This window comes from Protopterus annectens, chromosome 6.part0, assembly GCF_019279795.1.
Source record: "Protopterus annectens isolate FY-2018-M chromosome 6.part0, PAN1.0, whole genome shotgun sequence".
NCBI classification, from domain to species: Eukaryota; Metazoa; Chordata; order Ceratodontiformes; family Protopteridae; genus Protopterus; species Protopterus annectens.
The window spans coordinates 1335193594-1335215852 of NC_056737.1; the positions used below are offsets into that span (position 1 = coordinate 1335193594).

Here is a 22259-nt window from a genome sequence, read left to right on the forward strand (position 1 = left end):
ATCTTCAGTATCACCTTGGTCAGCAGAGGCAGAGGAGGGAATGCATACATTTTTAGAGAATTCCAGCTGAAGGACAGAGCATCTGTTTTCCAGGCTAGAGGATGGTGAGTCCTTGTGCAGAACTTTTCCAGGTGATGATTTAAGTGGGAAGCAAAAAGATCTAAGTCCGGTCTTCCACATGTCTTCGTCAGTTGAGAGAAAATGTGAGGGTGCAGCATCCATTCGTGTGGATCCATAAAAATTTCTGCTCAGCTGGTCCGCCAGTACATTGTCCTTGCCTGGTACAAACTGGGATTGTAAATGTATCTTCAGGCTCAGAGATTTTTCCCAGAGAAGCATTGTTAGTCTGCATAGGGGATAAGAATGAGTGCCTCCCTGCTTGTTTATGTACCACATGACAGTGGTGTTGTCTGTCCTTATTAGCAAATGCCCTTGTTGTAGTGATTTTTCGAAAGTTTTGATTGCATGTATCATTGCCAACATCTCCTTTTAGTTTATGTGCATATGCCTTTCCTTTGGCATCCAAAGACCTTGAATGCATCTGCCCTCCATGTGCGCCCCCCATCAATGGTCTGAGGCGTCTGTTGTAATCATTTGGCCTGCTTGAGGTCTGTTGAAAGACATGCCTTTGTTTTGCTGACTGGCTTGAGCCCACCATAAGAATTCCTTTTGCAGACATGGAATAAGTGGGATTATGTCCTCTAGGCTTTGGCTGTGTTGAGACCATAAGTTTAAATACCATTGCAGCTTTCTCATATGAAGTCTTGCCAAAGGTATCAGAAGGATGCAAGATGCCATGAACCCCAGGGCCTGCAGGATTTTCCTTGCAGTCAGCTGGGATAGTTTTGCTAGGCCTTTGAAGTACTCTGGTAAATGCTGCTGCTTTTCCTCTGTGAGGTAGGCCATTTGGTTTTCTGTGTCCAGTTTGGTTCCTAGGAAGATAATCTGTAGGGATGGCAGTAGTTTTGACTTCTGAATGTTGACTGTATCCCAAGGCCTGCAGCAGATGCATGACATAGTCCAAATTTTCTTTTAAGGTTTGTTTGTTGTCGGCTTGTATGAGGCAGTCGTCCAGGTAGGGGTATATTTGAATCCCCTGCAGTCTGCAGTGTGCCACTACTGATGCCAGGCATTTCGTGAACACTCTGGGCGCAGTAGATAAGCCAAACGGCAATGCTGAGAATTGATAATGCTCTGTCCCTGCAAGAAATCTGAGGTATCTTCTGCAGCTTTGTCTGATTGGGACATGCAGGTATGCCTCCTTGAGGTCCAGAGTGACCAGCCAAGACCCCTTGCCCAGCATGGGAAGGAGTTGCTGCAACATCAGCATTTTGAACTTTGGCACCATGAGAAAAGTGTTTAGAGTTGACAAGTCCAGTATGGGTCTCCATTTGTTTTCTTTTCTTGGAACAAGGAACAGTCTTGAATAAAATCCCTGGCCTTGCTCCTGAGGAGGAACCCTTTCTATTGCTTTTATACTTAACAGCTTGGAAACTTGAGTGGCGCCTCTGCCCTTTGATGATGTGGCAGGTTTGGCATGCCTTGTCTTATTGGTAATATGTGGAAGTGGAATCTGTAACCTTTGTCTATCAAATCCAGAATCCAGTTGTCCTTGGTTAAGATATGCCAGTTTTGAGAGAATAAGGATAATTTTACGCCCAAAGGTGCTTCTCTGAACCTTTGTAGGCGGTCACGAAAGTCGAAGTCATTGTGATTGTCCTTGTGGTGCAGCTGAACTGTCTGCGCACTTCTTTGATTTGAGGTTGCCATTGGCGGCCCCTGTAAGATCCTCGGTATTGCCCTCTACCTCGGGCACATCTGCTTTTTCCCCTTTGAAACTTGTCAGAGCCGAAGGACCAATTCTTTGAGGGCCAGTTCTTAAATTCCTTTTATCATCGGGGCCAAAACAGGCAGAATTTGGGGAAGTTTAAGGCTTTTGTTTTAAAACAGAAAAAAAGAAGAAATTTGTTTTTGGTTTTTAAATTTAAAAGCAAAAAAAATAAAAAAAAAAAAAACCCCCCCCTGACCAAGGGTTTAAAGCCCTAATAAATAAAGTAGCAGAAGTGTACACTTTTTTGCCCCATCTTTCTAAAGATCTGGAATCCTTCTCAGTGGGAATGGGGTTTTTAGCAGAAGCGGCCTTAATACCCTTAGGACCCTGAGAAATGGTTTCAGGGTCAGCAGTAGGGTTCTTGAATAAAAACTGGTGGGAATCAGGAACCCTATAGTATCTGTCTGGCTTAACAGGAGCTGGAGGAAAAGAGTCAGGAGTTAAGTTAGCCTCCGAAAAAGCATCATCCACAATATCCAAAATAGGAGGAATAGCCAGGGGCCTATGTTGGGGAAGAAGAAGAAAATCCCTTGGTCTTTTGTTAGATTCAGAGTACTCCTGTCCTTCCCAGTGGAAATGTTCCCTCATTTCATGCAAAGTTTCCCCAAAAGAGAAATCCTCAGGGGGAGAAGCTGAAGGAATGGATTCCTCAGCATCAGAATCCTCATAAGGAGGGAAAGAATATTCCTGGTCAGAAGAAGAAACAGAAGAAACAGAAGCCTGATCAGAGGAGTCATAATAAACTTCCTGCCTTGGCCTTTTATCTGGAGGGGGATGTGAACCCCTAATCATAGTAAGTCCTCCGCCATTTTAAGTAACTGTTTCTGAGACTTGGGAGCGGATCAGAAGGGGACTGGGTTGCAGTCTTTGATTTGGAAGGAGTCTTTGCCTTTGGCTTTGCCTTTATAGAAGCTGAGTAGGCCTGAAAACCCCTTCGGGCCGGTACCTGCACAGCTGACTCCGGACCCATCTGAAGGAGCATTGTCCGAAGGTCCAACTGAAATATTCAAAGGCCTAGTTGGCTCCTCGTGGGAGTCCGTTTCGGCTATCAGTTCCGAAATGGCCGACGACAGGGGCTGCAAAAGCGCCTCACTGACGACGGCCAAACCTGAAGCTGGCTCCACTTGTGTTATATCGTCTGATTTGGACCTCGGAGGCCTGTCTTCGTCCTTGCGTCGTTTGTGAACTTCGGTAGCGAACCGTATCAGGCGACATTTTGTAATTAAAGCATACCGAGTAATGAAAAGCAAAATGGTACCTTACCGTTTTAATGAATGCGTTGATTGAATCTAGCACAAAACCGACAACTAGCTGCGTCGTTGGTCAGGGCCCAAGCAAGAATACAGTGAGAATGAAAATCCTTGTGAGGTATTTGCTTCCCACATGAAATACAATTAACTTTTTCTGACATCGGACTGGAGCAAGAAAAAGTTTCCAGCGAGTACTTAGCTTTGAGTGGGAGAAGAAAATCTTCGGACTGAAGTTTGATTAGAAAACATTGTCAGGAGTCAGCTGACCGGCACTTGCGAACTGCTATCACCGCGGCAAGAAAGACTGGAGAACATGGCGTGGCTGTCAACTTTGTACTTCTGGTGCTCTGGCGTCAGGGAGCATGGCTGAACAACCCGACGCCCGGACCAGACTTTGGGATTCTGGCCGACCGAGGACTGCCTGCCGGCAGGGGAGAATTCTACAGTCATGACTGCAACAGTGAAACACGATGAACATCAGGGAAACAGTACCTGAACAGGCAACATCTTGAAAGAAGGAACCTGTTCACTGCTGACAGAATAGGATAGGTTGCGTGGTTCCCTGTACCACCAAATCCTGCAAAACACCAAAGGAAAATGAGAGAGCTAACAAGGAAAAGAATGAGGAAGGCCTGAGACTGGAGGAAGGGACTTTCAAACTATAAAATAACCATTTTGGATAATGGAAAGTACCCAAGCATCTATGCTTCTCTGTTGCCAAACAGGAGAGTGTCAATCTAAGAGACAGAGGCTTCTGGCCAAGGGGTAGAAGCAGATCTGTCAGGAAAAGACGGCTTTTGATTCTTCGCACCCTGAGAAGGCATGTCTGAAAAAACTCTGAGAGAAACCCTCTTGCCCCTACAAGACTGCTTAGACTATCTACAAACAAAAGAAGGCTTAGAAGGATTGTGCTTTCTGTTCCTAAGTTTCACAGGCATTAAGATTTGTTTTAAGTCGTGCATAACGTTATCTTTATCCCAAAGGTTCTTAAATAATTCAGTAGGAGCAGTGCCAAAGATATTCTGGTCATTTGAGGGAGAACCCAATAATTTGGCCAGGATGTCTTCAGCACAGCCTGGAGCCATAACCAAGAATACATCCTCACAACAGATGCAGATGCGACTGCCCTACAAGAAGCATCAGCAGCATCACAGCTAAATTTAACAGAATGACGAGCCACCCAAAAAGAGCTCAGAAGGGCAATGGCAGAAGTCTTAACCATCTGATTCAGGCAAATCAGTCAGAATGCCCCCATGTTGGAAGAAAAGAGCGAGGATATACCTAGCCATACAGGTCTGTTAATTAAAAGCCCTAAGGCCAAGGTAGCAGAGTTACACGTTTTTAGCATACCTGTTCATGGCATGGCTGTCCTCATCAGAAAGCAAAGGTTTAAAAGAAGACAGCAACTTGGATGACTTATCAGTGGCTACACAAGCAAAACCAAGATCAGAGGATGGGTTTTTATATAAAAAATGTTGAACTCCTGTAACTTTAGAGAACCTGCCCAGTTTCTTACGGGCAGGAGGCTCAGAGTCTGAGGACTGAGAAGCTGCAGTAAAAGTATCGAGCAGGGTAGCCAGCATTGCAGGGATTGCAGAAGGCCAAGGAGAATCTATTTTAAAGAGTTCATGGTATCTTTTTTGAAACATCAGAAACCTGCAAACAGTCCCACTTAAAAAGTGTTCCATCATAGGAACTATCTTATCTCCAAATAGACAATTGCTCCATAGGACAGTCAGCAGAAAAAAAAGAATCCTCTTCCTCAGGCCCCAGGGGCAATTTTTTTGTGGGAGGGGTTCTTAAGATCCATAAGCGAATTGAAAATCCCCCAAGTAAAATCCTGCCATTCTTTGTGTGGATCCTTTAGCCATAGGGATGCTTAGTTTTCTAGTGATTTTTTAAAGCAACATCAGCTTTAACGAATCTATGAAGTTCAGATCTCTGCCTAGATTCAATGAAGGTGCCAGCCACATCTTCTCTAACAAGCATTTGGGGAATCCCCCTTAGGCCTCTCCAAAATAATCAGCTGTGGTTACCCCTCTACATCTGCACCAATGTAGGCACAGCTTCAGTAGAAGTGCGGGTAAGGCAGCTCCATTTCGACCTCCAACTGGGTCTTCTCAGTGGGAGCCGACAGCAGCAGCAAATGGTCATCAGGTTCATCATCAAACCCAAAAGGGACATCCAGTGGAGGCTGGACAGCAGTAGGATTAGTTTGCTCCTTTTTTTTTTTTTTTTAAGCAGTGGCTGAACATCAGAGAGGGCAGATTTAGCCACATACCCTGATCCAAAATCTTCAATTATTGGTTCTCCAAATACACAGAAAGAGATAACAAATGACTGCAGTGCATCTTATGGACAAACACCTAACAAATTTCACAATGCATATGGTCATGGGTAGCACCCAAACAAAAAGGCACTGTTCATGTCTGTCTTTATGGGGAATGCCTCCCACACTCACATTTTTCCCTCCTGGATGACATGTAAACTTAAGGTAATAGGAAGATAAAAAGAAAGGAATACTCCAACTGGGCATTTATCTGTAGAAGTGCTCAATTGCAGAACCAGCTCAGTGAACAGATTTGCAAGGCAAATTCAAACACAACATTCATACTGGCAAGCAAAGTTGTTCTGAGGATAAGGCACGCATACATCATACCTTATATGCCTTGCACATAGGACAAACCTCTGATGTAAGATGCTTGAAAAGCTTTGGTATACTGCACAGATGTTCAGCTAACCTCAGCAGGATATCCCATGAGTAAGAAATACTGCAACAGTGATAAGGAAGAATATATTTTATTGTATATTTGACTCCTACAAAACACATTCTTTTTACCCAAGTGGCCATCTTTACTCCTCAGTACAAAATAAATTAAAAAGTAGACATTTTGCATATATTCTGGCACCACTGCCAAGTGAAGAAACAATGTTCTCGTATTAATTAGAAACTTTTGTTACTTCAGTATTACAGCATACCATTTGTCCTGGAAGCAGAACATCTTAAATTTTTGGTTGAACTTTACAAGTAGAGACCGCGCGATGTAGCTTACAGCTGTCTCTACTTTAGTAGGTGCAAAAGTATGAAGGCTAGGAGCTACTAATGGACTTGCTTCCTTTCCAGGACTAGATTTCCTGAGCCTCCACTTACCAACTGTTCAGGTCTGAGAAGTCACTTGACAAGAGCTCTCCTGTGGTAGTGTCTGAAACAGGTCCATGCTACTAGTGCTCCAATCTGGATAATGAACAATAAAATAATCTGCAACAAAATCTGTAATAGATTTCCTCAAAAAGATTTTTCTACTATACAAATGTATACAAGCTGTCTCCCAAGTTAAAGAAAAATTCAACAACTAAAAAGCATCTCGGAAAGTTTGCATCAAATTATCACGGACTTCCCTTGGGATTTGTACTTTTGTGTTACATTCAGTTACTCTTCAAATTGTTTATTTTGATTATTTTATTCTAAGCTAACCTGAGTGCACTTCCTTTGTATACTATGGCAACCTAGCAGATCAGTTTATGCCCCCCCCTTTTAATACTCAACATAAAAGTTAATCAAAAAGAAATATGACAGTGAAAAACCCTCAGTGGGCTACAAAAAAGCATAACAAAGAAGCCAGAAAAGCACTATTAGCTAACTGCTATTTTATTCAGAGAATAAAGGCGGCCTGTTGGCTTTTCCATCACCTGATACATTGGCACAGAACTGGCACTTGGACAAGAGAGATACAGACTGGACCCAATACCCCGAAAATCGGCAAAGAAATAAAATCCTTCCTGCTCATCCTATCCAAAGGCTTAGAATCCTCTCAAACTGCTGCTTTTCCCCCTCAGACCTTTGCTGAACCTAAGAGCTCACACAGAAGGTCTGCATAAGGAAGTATATTCAGGATGCTACTTCACATGGGGGCAGGTCATGGGATCCTCAGAATCCACCCTTTACATGAAAACATGGGAGAGGAATGCCCTTCCCACTCCAAGCTACAGTGTGTATTTGCACGGCCTCACACAGCATGCAACGTGTCAAATGTGACACAGGTAAGACTGGGAGGATCTGTGATGGGACTCCAACAAAACAGGAACCTAAGAGTAACAGCTTGGTCTTGACAGAACTGCACAACGCTTATGATAGCATCAGCTTGTGCTTCCTAAGGATACACTTAGACTTTCATAAGAGAAGCTCCCACAAACAAACTGCTATATGTCAAAATAATAGAATCAAGCCCAGAGGCCTAAAAGGTGCAGGGCGACCGGTAGACAGGCTGCCAAGTCCTCTACAACAGACGTCTAGGTGTGAGCATAATCTGTATATTCCAATGAGAAAAATGCAGTCAGATCACCATGCAAGACTTCTCTAACAGTCACCCAGATGGATGTCACAGGTTTATTTTCTTGCTCCTCTCAGCAAGTGATGACATGTGCTAGCTTAAACCACTGGAAGTTAAAGGGGAATCTGACACGAGAAAAAGGAGGTAGCCTCATAGACGGAAAGGGACAAAGGATGATGCCAATGATTCCCTTACCCATACTCAAACTGTTCTGGTATCAACTACAGATTGAAAACAGGTATCTTACCTGACAGTTACTGTTCTAGGCACTCTCCATCATCAACCCTCATGGAAAAAAAAGTACTCTTCAACCAAATATTACCTTCATCCCTTAGTGCAGTCCACCTGCAGAACAGAGCTTCACTTTGTGCTCTGCTCCCAGACAGAACCAGTTTGGAGTCCATCTCAAAATCTAACTACAGCAACACTTTAAATGCTTCACAACTTTAGACATCAAATGCAGGAGAATATATATTACGAGACTCAAACTGTGCAAGTGGTGGAAAGCAACTGGGATCTCAATGAGAATGCACTGTTAGCACAACACAATAAATCATGCTTTGGACTGTTAAAGTGCTCTCATACCCCAGCAAAAGAATGAGAGAAAATTAAAAAATATCAAAGCTGGGGATAAGCAAGATAAAATCTCAGCAGTTATCACCAAGCCTCTGAAATAAGACCTTTTAAAATTCTTGCAGCTCTTGCTTAATAGAACCAACACTAAAACATACATAGTAGTTTCATAGTTTCATAGTAGTGTACTAGGCTATCTGCCCGGGGGCATTTACAAGCCTAGCCAACAGTGATGTGGCTTTACGCCACCCCATACTATGTAGTTGCGCCTCTCTAGTAGTGACACATGTGGAACCCCATTATTTAGTAAACTATACCTCTGTCTAGTAGTGACACTGAGGTCACTCCCGGGGTAAACTTGCGATCTCCCATCCATGCATCGAGATTTTTCTTGAACAGTGCCAATGAAGGGCTCTGTCTCACGTGAACTGGGATTTTTGTTCCAGAGTATGGGTAACCTCTGTGTTATGAATCTATCCCTCAGCATGTCCTATTCATATTTGTGCAGAGGTTGAAATCTTTTGTGGTTCTGGTGGATTTGGATTTTTGAGATGGAGCATGTCCATCAATTCCTGGTTGGACATGGCCCTGTATGTTAGGCACAAATCACCTCTGAGCAGGCGGTATGCTACTGAATAGAGCTGGAGTTTCTTTAATCTAGCTGGATAAGACACATGTTTGAGACCTATGATCCTCATGGTGAGGTACTTCTGGGGTCACTCCAGTTGCTGCATGTGCGGTGTGAGATACATCCCAAATGGAGCATTATATTCGATCATGGGCCTGATGAGGGAGGAATACAGAGGTACAATGACCTCCTTTGATCTGGATGAGAATCCCTTCATGATGAGATGGGCTAGGTAGAAAGTCTTTCTGACCACTTTGGCAACATGGTTGTCAAGGAGAGGTCACTATCGACTTGAGTCCCCAGGTCTCTGATTACATCTTCTGTATTCAGTGGGTTATTGTCTCGTGATAGTTTGTGGGTACTTTGTTTTTCCCAAAGGGATGACTATACATTTTTGGCGTTAAGTTTGAGGCCATGATTCCGGCACCAGTTGTCCGTTTCAGTGAGACCTTTCTGTAGGATGTGTGTGTCAGCAGGTGAATCCACTATGTCGCCCAGTTTGCAGTCATCTGCAAACTTTGTCATATAATCCTTCCATGTTTGCTTTCACATCTGAAAAATAAATGCCGAATAGGAGTGGACCCAAGACTGAGCCCTGAGTGACACCACTTGTGACGGGTTTTGAGTCTGACATGGCTCCAGCAATTTTAACCTTATGGGTTCTGTTTTTAGCCAATTTGCTACCCATCTTGTGACATATGGATTTACATTTAGGCTGCTGAGCTTGTCGATGATGCCAGAGTGTGGTATTGTGTCAAAGGCCTTGTAAGTCCAAATAGGCAGTGTGGACAGCCTTGCCCTCATCGATGGCACTAGTGACTGTCTCAAAAGTCAACCAGGTTTAAGAGGCAGGATCTGCCTTTTACAAAACCGAACTGTGTGGGATCAAGGGTCTGCAGATCACCAATGTCGCCATTTATGAGTTCCATGATGATCCTTTCCATAGCCTTACAGATCAGGCTGGTCAAACTTATGGGGTAGTTACCTGGGTCAGTTGAATTTCCCCTTTGTGGAGTGGGACCACTGTTGCTGTCGCCAGTGTTCAGGTACATATCCTGTAGTGAGGCTAAGATTGAATAAAGTTCTTAGGGGCGGGTTTAGTTCATCTTGGAGTTCACGTAACACGCAACCGGGATACCATCGGGTCCCATAGATGCTGTGTTTTTGCCTTGTTGAGTGCTGATTTCACCTGTGTGTCTGTGATGACAGGTAGGTTACATTCAGCAGGGATAGTTACTTCATCTTTAGGGGTGAGGGAGGGAGAAATTTGCACTGAACCTATCTGCCAGAATGTTGGCAATGTCAGTAGGGTCAGTGAATTTTTGTTATTGTGTACCAGCTCAGAGCATATCTGAGAATTTCCTCCCAAGGTTCTGACATAATTGAAGAAGGCTTTATGATTGTCTTTGGTATCCTTGGCAATCTTTTTCTCAAAGTTTGCTTTAGATGTTTTATGAGAGGCGTAGTTTTTACTTGTGCTGATCAGGGAAGCCTTTACCTTCTGGGATTTGGCTCTCTCCTGCAGCAGCTTCCTTCTTTGTTGTACAGTTTGTTTATAGCGGGTCCACCAAACCGGCGTTTTCCTTAGTGGAGAGGGTCTTGGTTTTAGTTGGGATTGCCTGATCCATGCATTCCTGGAGATGTCCATAGAAGGCTTTTGTGAAGGATTCAGCATTTTGGGATGTGGTTTTCATTGACCCAGTAGGCTTAAAGGATATCATTTCCGACTTAAGGAGCTCAAAGTCAGCTTTTGAGAAGTTTTCACTGTAGTCTTTTGTTCTGGGGGTGGGGGTGGGATATGTACATCCAACGTGATCAGTTTATGATCAGATCTTACTAGTGAAGGGTTTATATCCGGTGCGGAGCATTTGGACCCCATGTTTGTGATAATCAGGTCAAGTATATTATCTCTCCTCGTAGGAGAGGTGACCAGTTGCTCCATAGCATTTGAGTTTATGAATTCCAGGAATCTTTGGGCCAGGGTGTTAGGGCTAGAATAGTGGGCCCAGTCTATGGTGGGATAATTGAAGTCACCCAATATGATGGTGTTTGGTGTGACATTCATATCCTCCAGTGTTTTCAGGAATGCTTGATGGGATTCCTGGGATTGGGAGGGTGTTCTATAACATGCGACCAGTTGTATGGCAGTTTTACCTATGGTGAGTAAAACTTGTATGGTTTCTGATGCTTCATGAGCAGCCACCAATCGAGAGGTGTAGGTGTCTTTTATGAAAATGGACACTCCCCTCCTTTGTGGTTCGACCTGGAACTTGAGGCGAAATGCATGATATGAGGTAAAGCCTGGTAGTGCTGGAGTACTCTCAGGAGCCTTGAACCAGGTTTCAGTTACCGCACAGACATCGATGTTCTCCATACTGAGGAGTGCTTCGAGTGCCTGCATCTTGAGATTTAGACTTCTGGCGTTGAGCAGCATTACCCTTAATTTTTTTCCATTTTTGTTTTTTATGGCGGTTGATTTGTCCTTTGAGCATTGCCTAAAAGGCACTATGGGGTGGCAAGAGCCTTGGCCAGTATCCGGAAGCCCAGTGGTGACAGGTGCAAGCCATCCCTTGTGAAGCAACGTGGCTTGTCCAGCATATCATCCCAGGCTGACAGACATTGGATCCCCTAGAATGACACCAGTGATTAAGCCAATTGTTAAAACTGATCATTTTGTCTTTGTACTGAGGCATCATTCTTGGCGAAGGCAGGATGCTGCTCAGGGTCAGGGTCATACCAGTCTGGGCTACATAATCAGAGAGCTCCTCAATGTCTCTTTTCATGTAGTCCAGGGAGGTGCGTCTCAGGTCATTCACACCCGCATGGACAATGACTGAATCATGTGGTACTTGCTTTGGAGTGACCTGAGTGCGTGTGTAATGTGGCGGATCCTAGCCCCGATAGGCAGCTCACCGTTACCCTCTCCTTATTCAGCCTGGTAAGTGGAACATCGGTGTGTCTGACTATAGAGTCACCTATTACTAATGTCTCTGGCATAGTATTTTGCCTTAGGGGCTGTGAATGTGTGACACACCTGTTGCTTGAGGTATGTGTTGTAGGTGTTGTGTTTTGTGGGGTGTATTTCTGGGTGTCTGCTTTGGAGGCCTCTGTTGTTTTGGTAAGTTTTTACAAGAGCCTCCAGTATGTCTTTGTGTTTTTATGTGTTTGGTTTGCATTGGTGGTGGTTATATGTGTGACTGGTTTTGCTTTGGGTGTGGGTACCATCTCTTCCTGACTGGTCTTGCCAGTCCTGAGTTGAGAGAGTTCAGCCTCCAGTCTGGCTATATAGTTGCATCTCTCGCAAGTATATGTGTTAGTAGGAAGGAGGAGAGGGTTGTCTGTGTACATGAGACAATTGTAACATTGTCTTAAGATTCCCAGATTAACCAGCTGAACAAGAGAGGATGCTAGTGGTCTACCACTCGACATACTAGAATATTTTAAGGAGTGTTGTGCCTTTAAGGGAAGTGGATATTCACAGGGGTAGTGGATACCTGTAGTGCTTACTTTTAGGGTAAGAGTGCTTGGTTTTTTTATGAGTGCTTGCTAGGGATAGAAGTTCCGAAAAACAAGTGCTGATATATACAGCTAGATAGACTGAATAGAGTTTCTAAGGGAAAATTTGAAGAGCAGACTTGGCGGAGCCAAAAGTTAAAACCTGTATAGAATAGTTTACACCTGTATAACGCTGCTGCTAGGTGCAGAAAGCGCAAAAGCCCTGAGGCGGATTTTTATACAGGGAACTTGAAAAGAGCTGGAAATGGTCCAAGGCAACCAATGAATTACAGCTCAAGTGCTGAGATCACTTCCCCAGGGACAGATAGGCTGCTCAAGGCTCCCCACTCCCACTGGTGAGCTCAGAAACTTCCTTCTATCCAAGTAAGGCAATGGCCAACACAGGAACTACACACAGCCCAGAATACAGCAAAGCCTGTATACTGGTCTTAACTAGTCGAGCAAAGGCGGGAAAACAAGGAGTATTTTTTTTTTTGTTTTTGTTTTTTTAGAGAAGAACACAGAAATGCAGTCAGGCAAACAGTAAAAACGATTAACACAGGCTAGCAGCAATTAAATTATCAAAAAAACAGTAATATTCGACCAGAGTCGACCAAAATACTACTTTTAAGTGCAGATACTTTAGAATACAGCAGCAAAGCAAAAAAACAGTTGTATCTTATTAAATGAAAGCCAGAGAGGACAATGCAGAAAAAATAAGCAAAAAAGTACTTAAATCAGGAAAGTGGTCGCTTCTTTCAGTTCTCTGTAGCCAGGACCCCTCTGCAGGACCACGTGGAGCTCTGCTTGGGTATATAGCCAAAAAAAAACGCCCTGAGGCGGATTTTTATACAGGGAACTTGAAAAGAGCTGGAAATGGTCCAAGGCAACCAATGAATTACAGCTCAAGTGCTGAGATCACTTCCCCCAGGGACAGATAGGCTGCTCAAGGCTCCCCACTCCCACTGGTGAGCTCAGAAACTTCCTTCTATCCAAGTAAGGCAATGGCCAACACAGGAACTACACACAGCCCAGAATACAGCAAAGCCTGTATACTGGTCTTAACTAGTCGAGCAAAGGCGGGAAAACAAGGAGTATTTTTTTGTTTTTTTTAGAGAAGAACACAGAAATGCAGTCAGGCAAACAGTAAACGATTAACACAGGCTAGCAGCAATTAAATTATCAAAAACAGTAATATTCGACCAGAGTCGACCAAAATACTACTTTTAAGTGCAGATACTTTAGAATACAGCAAAGCAAAAAAAACAGTTGTATCTTATTAAATGAAAGCCAGAGAGGACAATGCAGAAAAATAAGCAAAAAGTACTTAAATCAGGAAAGTGGTCGCTTCTTTCAGTTCTCTGTAGCCAGGACCCCTCTGCAGGACCACGTGGAGCTCTGCTTGGGTATATAGCCAAAAAAGCCCTGAGGCGGATTTTTATACAGGAACTTGAAAGAGCTGGAAATGGTCCAAGGCAACCAATGAATTACAGCTCAAGTGCTGAGATCACTTCCCCCAGGGACAGATAGGCTGCTCAAGGCTCCCCACTCCCACTGGTGAGCTCAGAAACTTCCTTCTATCCAAGTAAGGCAATGGCCAACACAGGAACTACACACAGCCCAGAATACAGCAAAGCCTGTATACTGGTCTTAACTAGTCGAGCAAAGGCGGGAAAACAAGGAGTATTTTTTTTTGTTTTTGTTTTTTTAGAGAAGAACACAGAAATGCAGTCAGGCAAACAGTAAAAACGATTAACACAGGCTAGCAGCAATTAAATTATCAAAAAAACAGGGAAATACTTCAGGAATCCATGGTATTAAGTGAAAAGGAGGGATAATGGAACAAAAAAGCAGTCTTTCACCCAAGCTGCTGCTACTGCTTTGGTTCCTTTCAATTTCAACAACATTCAAACTTGGTGAACAGACTTCAAAAATGCATCAAAAACTGGTACAAGCTATGAAAGTCCAACCTGTGGTATGGGCGGTCTTGCACGGTCCTCAGCTCCTTCCCAAGCTGCAGCAGTAGGTGCTTTCCGCATTCGTTCGGGCTCTCTTTCTTCCCTATATTCCATTACCTTAACACAAAATAAAAAGAAACCTTAAAAGAAAACTCAGATGTCAAACCTGTATCTCAGTTAGTCCTGCTAAATGAATTTTGACAGCATGAAAGCATTCCATGCCACAGAGAGAATTCATTTCCTGCTCAACTTAAGGACAATTACTTCTGGTTTAAGTTACTCAAAAAATACACCTTCAGACTTGAAATGTTTCTTTCACTTCAAAAACACACTTTTAAACAATTCTTTTGGACACTAGCAAAGACCCTCTCTCCCATAGTGCCTCTTTTAGGCAATTCTAGTTGGCACCACTTTCCAACCCAGACAAACCAAATCATTACAACATGTTAGAAGTCTTAAGAAACTGCCCCTCTAAAGGTCTTACTGATGCTGGAAAACAGACATCCAAATCAGTGAAACATGTTTCCAATGCAATGATAATACAGGCTCCCTGCCTGGACTGTGTGTGTACCACTTGTACAGACCATCTACCAGTGGTTTCTCTGCTACCAGTGGCACTTTATTCATACTTCTCAGAAGTTGCATCACATCTAGACTTGTACAAAAATAAAATGACCTCAAAATACTCAACTTCCCAGTAACTACAAAAAGATCTATTACTATTACCATATTCTAACCAACTACACAACCCCCTTCTGTAGCATGACACCCACAAGGCATACCAAAAAAGCCTCTGTCAGTCACTACAGAACCCAACAGCTATAACTCTTAGGGATTTCGACCATCTATCTATACAGTGGAAAGCTACACACCTCTACAAATAAAGGCACATAGTGCTTCCTAGAGTCACCAGTGCTAACTTGCTTGACTAACAGTGTACTTCCCTAACAGGGATCCAAATGCACTGGACCTGGTCATCGCAAATTCTACAACTATACAATCCCAGTCAGTGGTCAGAACAGACTGACATTCACCATCAGGGCCCAACCCAGAATGAATACAAACACATCTGCCTTTAAGAATTCTCTAAGACCAACTTCTTGCAGCTAGTGGAGAAGTCGAAGAGCCCTAACCAGCCATCAGAATGCCATGTAGCCAACACCATTGCATTTACCAAGTTTCTATTTCTCATCTCAATACCTACATCAAGACATCTGCTTCATTCAACATAAATATTGTGCCAAGTTTAAGAGTAAACCTCTCCAGCAGAAACCTAGTATAAACAAGCTCTACAACAAAAGAAATAAAATGACTCATTGACCACTGCTCAAAACCTGAACTCAAAAGGTGAGTTAGTCAGGAACATAATTAAAGTTACCAGTGCTAAGTATAAGCAGAAAAATCAACACTTTTGTTAAGGAAGCCAGAATTCCTTTTTCACCTAGGTCAAACAACATAAGAGTAATATCGAACACTGCACTGAGTAGATACACAACACTCCCTCAACTTTTAGGAACATAACCAACAAATTGCCATAAGAACTTAGGTTCAAACGTCTCTACAGTCCCCCCTCCCCCACACAATAGAACTTCACCCAACCCCTCAAACACCACACCTCAGCAAATCATAAAAGCCCTTGCCAAAGTGAAAAACACCAACTCTACAGGGTCTGACTATATGGCAAAGTTCATCCTTGTCAATACAAAAGACTGTCTCACATATTACCTCCTAGAACAGTTCATGCAATGCCTTTCCACTAGCTTCATACCTGCAGGACAGCAGTGGTCATTTTACTTATCCCAGCACCTACAGAGCAATAAGCCTTACCTGCAAGTTAATGAAAACTACAGCTGCGTTAAGAACGTAGCATAACTGTAGATGTTCAAGCATATTCAGCATTACAGCCCTCATCTGAGGGACATCCTCCAGGTAAGCAAGCCAAAGGTCAGCCTGACTTCCACAGTTGCACCTTTCCCAGTGTCTTCACTTGACTTCCTCCCACTAGATGCACGGACGTACAGTGGTATAAGAGTCAACAGCTGATGCCATTTTTCAGAACTTCTTGGCCCTGGCTAGGCTAGCAGACTGCTCTAGGTGCCAGAACATGTTTAGGCCAAGTGAGGGACACTTTATGCTTGCCGCAGGTCCACCTAAGGGCCCTACATCTCACTACTTTTTTTTTTTTTTTTTTGGCTTCTCCTTAGTCATAGCTCCCCCCGGGCTCAATATGATAGTTCAAAAGAATAAAAGACCCCTTCCAAAAACAGGTGTACAAACAATTCACACTCCAAATCCTAAAAGCTTTTATTGACTAAAACAGGTGAGCGCTTTCACAGAAAATATTCTGCTTCTTCAGACCATTCCATTTTCTGAAAGCAGAATACTTTCTGTGAAAGTGCTTACCTGTCTTAGTCAATAAAAGCTTTTTGGATCCTGAGTGTGAATCGTTTGTACAGCTGTGTTTGGAAGGGGTCTTTTATTATTTTGAACTTTGTTGCTTTTGTAGAGACCCCAACTTTCACTGAGTGGTCTTCATTTAATCATGGTATACCTCAATATGACCAGTGTCCAGGGACAGTGAGGAGATAGAGGACACTGGTGCAGTGTCAGTGCTGCTGCAGAGAGTGTTCTAACTTCCGGATACCCTGCAGCAGCCTTGTAAGCCCTGCAATTGCTGCTTACAGGTTTATGTGCACTCGCACTCAAGCCAAGCAGCACACTTCCAGCCAAACAGTACACCTCTTGCAGTACGGAACTTGCCCTGTTCTTAATGCTGCTATTGGATGGGCGAGTCAGCATCAGCCACTTACCCATTCCATCCTTCCCTTGTCCTGTGCCATTAGCGCACATGCTACTAGTCAAAACTGGGTAACCTGAGGCACAGTAAGGGTTTTCTCTCTCTGCATTACAGGGTCAGAAAAATCAAACGGAGAGTATGCCCAATAGGGAGATAACTGGCAAGCTGTTAGGGAATGAGAAGAGGACCTATCCCCAATCTAAGGATGCCCAAGATGAGCAGAGAACAGACATGACATGGAGGGAATCCATCTTTATTAAAGACAAACATCTCAAGACTGATCAAACAGTACGACTACCTAGAGCTACTCTAAGTCCAATTAACTGTAGGTAAAACCCTCTTCAATATCATTGGTGGCTATAGGTCTCCTGCAATGAACCACGGAAACCACTCTGCCTACCTGGACCTACTTGATTAATTACAGACTATGGGATAGGTAAGACCAATCTATACCAAATGTGATATGAGCACAAAAAGGAAAATTGGACGAGCTTAAAATGGCCCACAAGGGCAGCTACCCTAGTACTTACCTATGAACCTAGCTTAAGAACTAACCTATTCTTGTAGAATGTCAAGTACTGGCTTTATGGACAAGGTCAGCAGTACTGAAACCGACCTTTACTGATGTTACTACCAAACAGGAAAACTGTCTTACAAACATTTAAATATCCGAGGTTTGCCCTAAAGAGTGGCTTAAAGGGAGAGTTTGTCAGCACCTCTAGAATGAACTGTAGATGCCAGTGAGGCATGGGATCACTGAATGGCAATCTTAAGTGAAACATTTTTTTAGTAAAGTCTTGATAATCCTAGATGCAGCTGATGAAGGAAAATAGTGTCACTGATGGAAGTTTCTGATGTGGCTGAAGGAGTAACCAAGTACATATGGTAGAGTTCTGACAGGTATATAAAGACTTAACAAATGATGATTGTGGTTCTATACCTCTATGGCTGCTCTGTGGACAAACCTCTTCCACTTTTCCTTGTAACATTTCCTGGCAGAAGGTTTATGCAATTAGAAAGATTAGTTGTGGAAGAACTTACCATACCAACATATGCCCTTTTCTCTTCTCTGTTGCAGTATTCTTTACATGAGGGAGTTGCCTGCCAAGGCGACAACTCGACATCAACCAGTATACCAAAGTCTTTTACTACCATAGGGTGCACAGTACATCTGACATCGGCCCCTAGCAGACATAGGGCATAAAAGAGAAATACACACGCACCATCCTCAGAACTAAAGCCCAAGGTGGAGAGAGAGTATAAGGTGAAAGAGGATCAATGCATCAAGAATACCAGTAAGTGGGATAAGGAGGGTGGGATAGAATACTGCAACAGAGAAGAGAAGGACATTACCATTATGTTAAGTTCTTACACAACCAATCTATGTCCTGCTATTCGTCTGTTGCAGTATTCTTTACATGAGGTAAAATACAAAAGCTCATGCAGAAAGGAAGGAGGAAGTGACAAAGGAACTCTACAGGAAGTCATGGAGAGTGGCCCTAGCAAATCCTGCCCTGGATCTGGAGATGGAATCCAGCTTATAATGTTTTGTGAAGGTGTGGATAGATGTCCAAGTAGCTGCTTCTAAGATGGAGCTGGTGTCCAGCCCTTTGAGGATTGACCGAAGGAAGACACTGCCCTTGTAGAGTGAGCTTTGACTAAGCCTGGAAGAGTTTTACCATGGTGGGTACAGCAAAAAGCAATGGAACTGGAGAGCCAGTTGGAGATGGTCTGTTTGGACTTAGGGAATCCCAGAGTCCTGGGGTGGAATGACAAAAACAGCTGGTCTGATTTTTTTTAAAAGGTTTGGTTTTGTGTAGGTAAAACCAGAGTTGTCTGTGTACATTAACAGTGTGTAGGATCCTCTCACTAGTGTTCTGTGGAAAGGGGAAAAAGGTGGTGAGATGAATGACCTGGTTTAAGGACAACTCATTAGCTACCTGTGGCATGAAGGAGGGGTTAAGTTCAAAGGCAAACCCTGCCTTTGTGGAAAGGAGGTGAAGTCATAAGGGCTTATAATTCTGATACCTACCTGACTGAGGAGATAGCCACAAGGAGGGCAGTTTTCCAGGTAAAATGTTTGAGGGAGATAGAAGAGGTGGGCTCGAAAGGCGCTTGAGTGACCTTCTCTAGCACAAAGGTAAGGTCCCAGGCTAAAGCAATAGGTCTTCTGGGAGGTCTAATGTAGAGGGCACCTTTCACAAATTGTTTGGCCTCAAATCTGGAAGCTAGGGATGCTGAAAGTGGCAGACAAGCAGAGATAGCTGACATATGTGCTTTTATGGAGGAATAAGCTAAACCTGCATGAAACAATTCACAAATATGACAGAACCATATGGAGATCTGCAGTAAGCAGGCCCTGGTTTCTGGAAAGATACCAAATCAAAAATCTCTTCATTTGGAGAGATAAGATTTTCTGGTAGTAGGTTTCCTGGCCTCCTGCAGGACTTGAAGCACATCTTTAGAATAAATGTGTCTGAAAGGAATTGGGGCTCTATCACCTACAGGGTCAGATGGAGGGTCTCTAACTGTGGGTGGATGAGGGAGTCCCTTGTTCCGTGTTAGTAAGTCCAGTCTGTAAGGTAATTTGTGGTGACTGCCCTTGGCTAGATGGAGAAGGGGGAACCAGTGCTGTCTAGGCCAACAGGGATTCACCAGCAAAAATGTTGGTTTGTTCTGTTGAATTTTCAGCAGAAGTTTTGGAATGAGCAGGGGGATGCATACAGAAATTTTCCCTTCAACAGATTGATAGGGTGCCCACTTTCCATGCCTGAGGATGAAGTTCTCTGGCACAAAATTTTGGAAGCTGTTTGTTCAGGGGGAAGCAAACAAATCTAATTGTGGACTACCCCCACTGGTGGACAACATCCAGGAACACATCACTGTGAAGCACCCATTCGTGGACCTGTGTTCTGGATCTGATCAGAGTGTCTGCCAGTGTTCTGACTGGAAGGGATGTAAACCGCGTGAAGGGATATTTCTACTAGGTGAGCTAGATCCCAGGCCTATAAAGCAAGTCTGCAATGGAAGTAGCATCTTGTCACCCCACCCCACCCAATTTGTTGATGCACCATAAGACTGTCATTGTCTGTGTGGATTTGTAGCCTTCTTGGTCTCAGAAGGGATTGGAAGGACTGAAGGGCAAGGATTAATGCCTTCATTTCCTTTACATTTATGTGGTTTCTTCTCGGAGAAGATGTCCACTGACCTTGGACTCAGTGATGGTCCAGAGCTGCTCCCCAGCCTGTATCTGATCTATTTGTGTACAGTACTTCAGTTGGGGAAGTGGGTGAATGGGAAGACCTGGGTTTATGGACAGATGCGTTATCCACCACTGGAGTTCACTCTTGAGGCAGGGTAAAAGTGGTATTTGAAATTCCAGTGGGTGGGCATGCTGTGACCACACCGACTTTAGGAACCATTAGAGTTTTCTCATACGTAGCCTTGCTACAGGAAGCATAGGGATGGTAGAGGCCATCAACCCCAAAATTCACAGAAACTGACTAGCAGACAGAAGACTGAGGGGATAATCTGAGAAAAGGAGAGAAATCTCCTTGGTGGGTGAAAGAGACATCATTTTCTTGCTTTGAAACCTGCACCCCAGAAAGGCATAATCTTAGGATGGGACGAGGGAAGATTTTTTGAAGTCTAAGGTGAATCCCAGGCTTTGTAAAATGGCTATTGTTGACAGGAGGTTTTTGTTCAACTCTGCTCGAGATTTGGTTTAAATCAAAAGGTTGTCTAGGTAGGGGAGGATTTGAGTGAACTGGAGTCTGCAGAAGGTAACCACTGGTGCCAGGCATTTTGAGAAGGCTCTCTGGCTAGTGGAAAGTCTAAAAGGTAAGGCCAATAATTGAAAATGTGAGGATTCCACAGAAAAGTGCAAGTATTTCCTGTATCTGGGGTGAATGGGGAATATGGAGGGTAAGCATCCTTTACATCTATGGATGCTAGAGAGGATGAGGGGGAAGAATGTTTGGACAGTAAGCATTTTGAAGGAGAGAACCTTTTGAAAGTCGATGAGATAGGAGAGACCTAGGATGGGTCTTCCAAGGACCTTCCTTCCTGGGTACTAGGAATAAGCATGAATAAAAGCCTTTTCCTTCTTGAGCTGGTGACACAGGTTGGATTGTGCTCTGTTCTAGCAGTGCAGAACTTTGAGGAAAAAGAAGTTCCTGCTCTTTTGGAGGCTGGGGGATACCCGTGAAGGGGGGCACAGTGTACCAGACCATGAAATATGCCCACTTTATGATGCTTAGGACCCAAGAGCTTTGAGTGATGAGGTCCCAGGCTGGAAGGGATAGGGTAAGGCCCTGGGAGGTGGTGGGGTGCCCAGACTGGCTGAGGAGTCATGAGGAAGAGCCCATCCTATCAGAAAAGGGCTGCTTAGCCATCTAGGAAGATGATTATATGGGAGGAAAACTGGTGAGTTTTCTTTTTGGGGGGGGGGGGGTCGGCCAAATCCTACGTCCTTTGCAGGTTGGCTCTTCTGCTATGGGAATTTCCTGCCCAATACCATATGGCTACTCAGGCAGTGTACATTCCCCTCCAACCAAAATCTTCTGACAGACTCACTGAGCAGGTCCCTGACTCAGTCCCACAAACAGATGCTTCACAGGGATGTGTTCCTGGACATATCAAACAGATTTATTTGCCTGCCCCCTGAACAGACAACTTCCAAACTTTTGTACCAGAGACGCAAGTCTTTTGGTTTGGAAAGTAGATGCCTTCTCCTTATCTTGGAAGGGGATTTTTCTGTATGCATTCCCTCCCCTTCCTCTAATACCAAAGGTCCTGTTCAAGATTCAACAGGACCAACCAAAAATCTTGCTGGTGACTCCATTTTGGCCAAGACACCACTAGTTCCCCCTCCTTATGCATTTAACCAAGGGCCATCACCACAAGTTACCCCACAGAGTGGAACTTCTCACACAGAACAAAGGATACTCGATATATCCACATCTGTCAATGCTACAGCTGACACCGTGGATGATAAGATTCCAATTACCTTCAGACACCTGTTCTCAGAGTACAAGCTCAGGGGGGTTTGCAGGAGAGCAAAAAAGGCAGTACTAGAAAATCTTACATTCCCAACTGGAAAAGATTTTCACTCTGGTCTCTCTCAAAGAACCAAGAACGACTGACAGTAGGAATCCCAGTGGTTCTGTCTTACTTGTGTTAATTGCTCGCTGCTGGCTTATTTTTCGATCAAGGCACACATCAGCTATTTCTGCTCGTCAGCCTCCATCTCACCCTCTACCATCCAGATTTGAGGTGAAACAATTCCTGAAGAGCGTCCTTCATATTAGGCCTCCCAGGAAACCTACTCCTCCTCCTCCTTGGGCCCTTAATTTTGTTCAAGAAAAAATGACCATGGCCGCTTTTGAGCCCGCATC

General features: G+C 43.8%; 1 protein-coding gene across 3 annotated transcripts in view; it reads right to left on the reverse strand.

Moving 5' to 3' along the window:
• The window catches only part of PRPF40A (pre-mRNA processing factor 40 homolog A), a 3102395-nt gene that overhangs the window by 2941891 nt on the left and 138245 nt on the right, over positions 1 to 22259 (reverse strand). For all 3 annotated transcript variants that reach the window (XM_044074905.1, XM_044074903.1, XM_044074904.1), the window contains exon 3: positions 14079 to 14183. In XM_044074905.1, coding sequence (XP_043930840.1) covers positions 14079 to 14183 — 105 coding nt within the window. The remainder of the gene's footprint in view (positions 1 to 14078; positions 14184 to 22259) is intronic.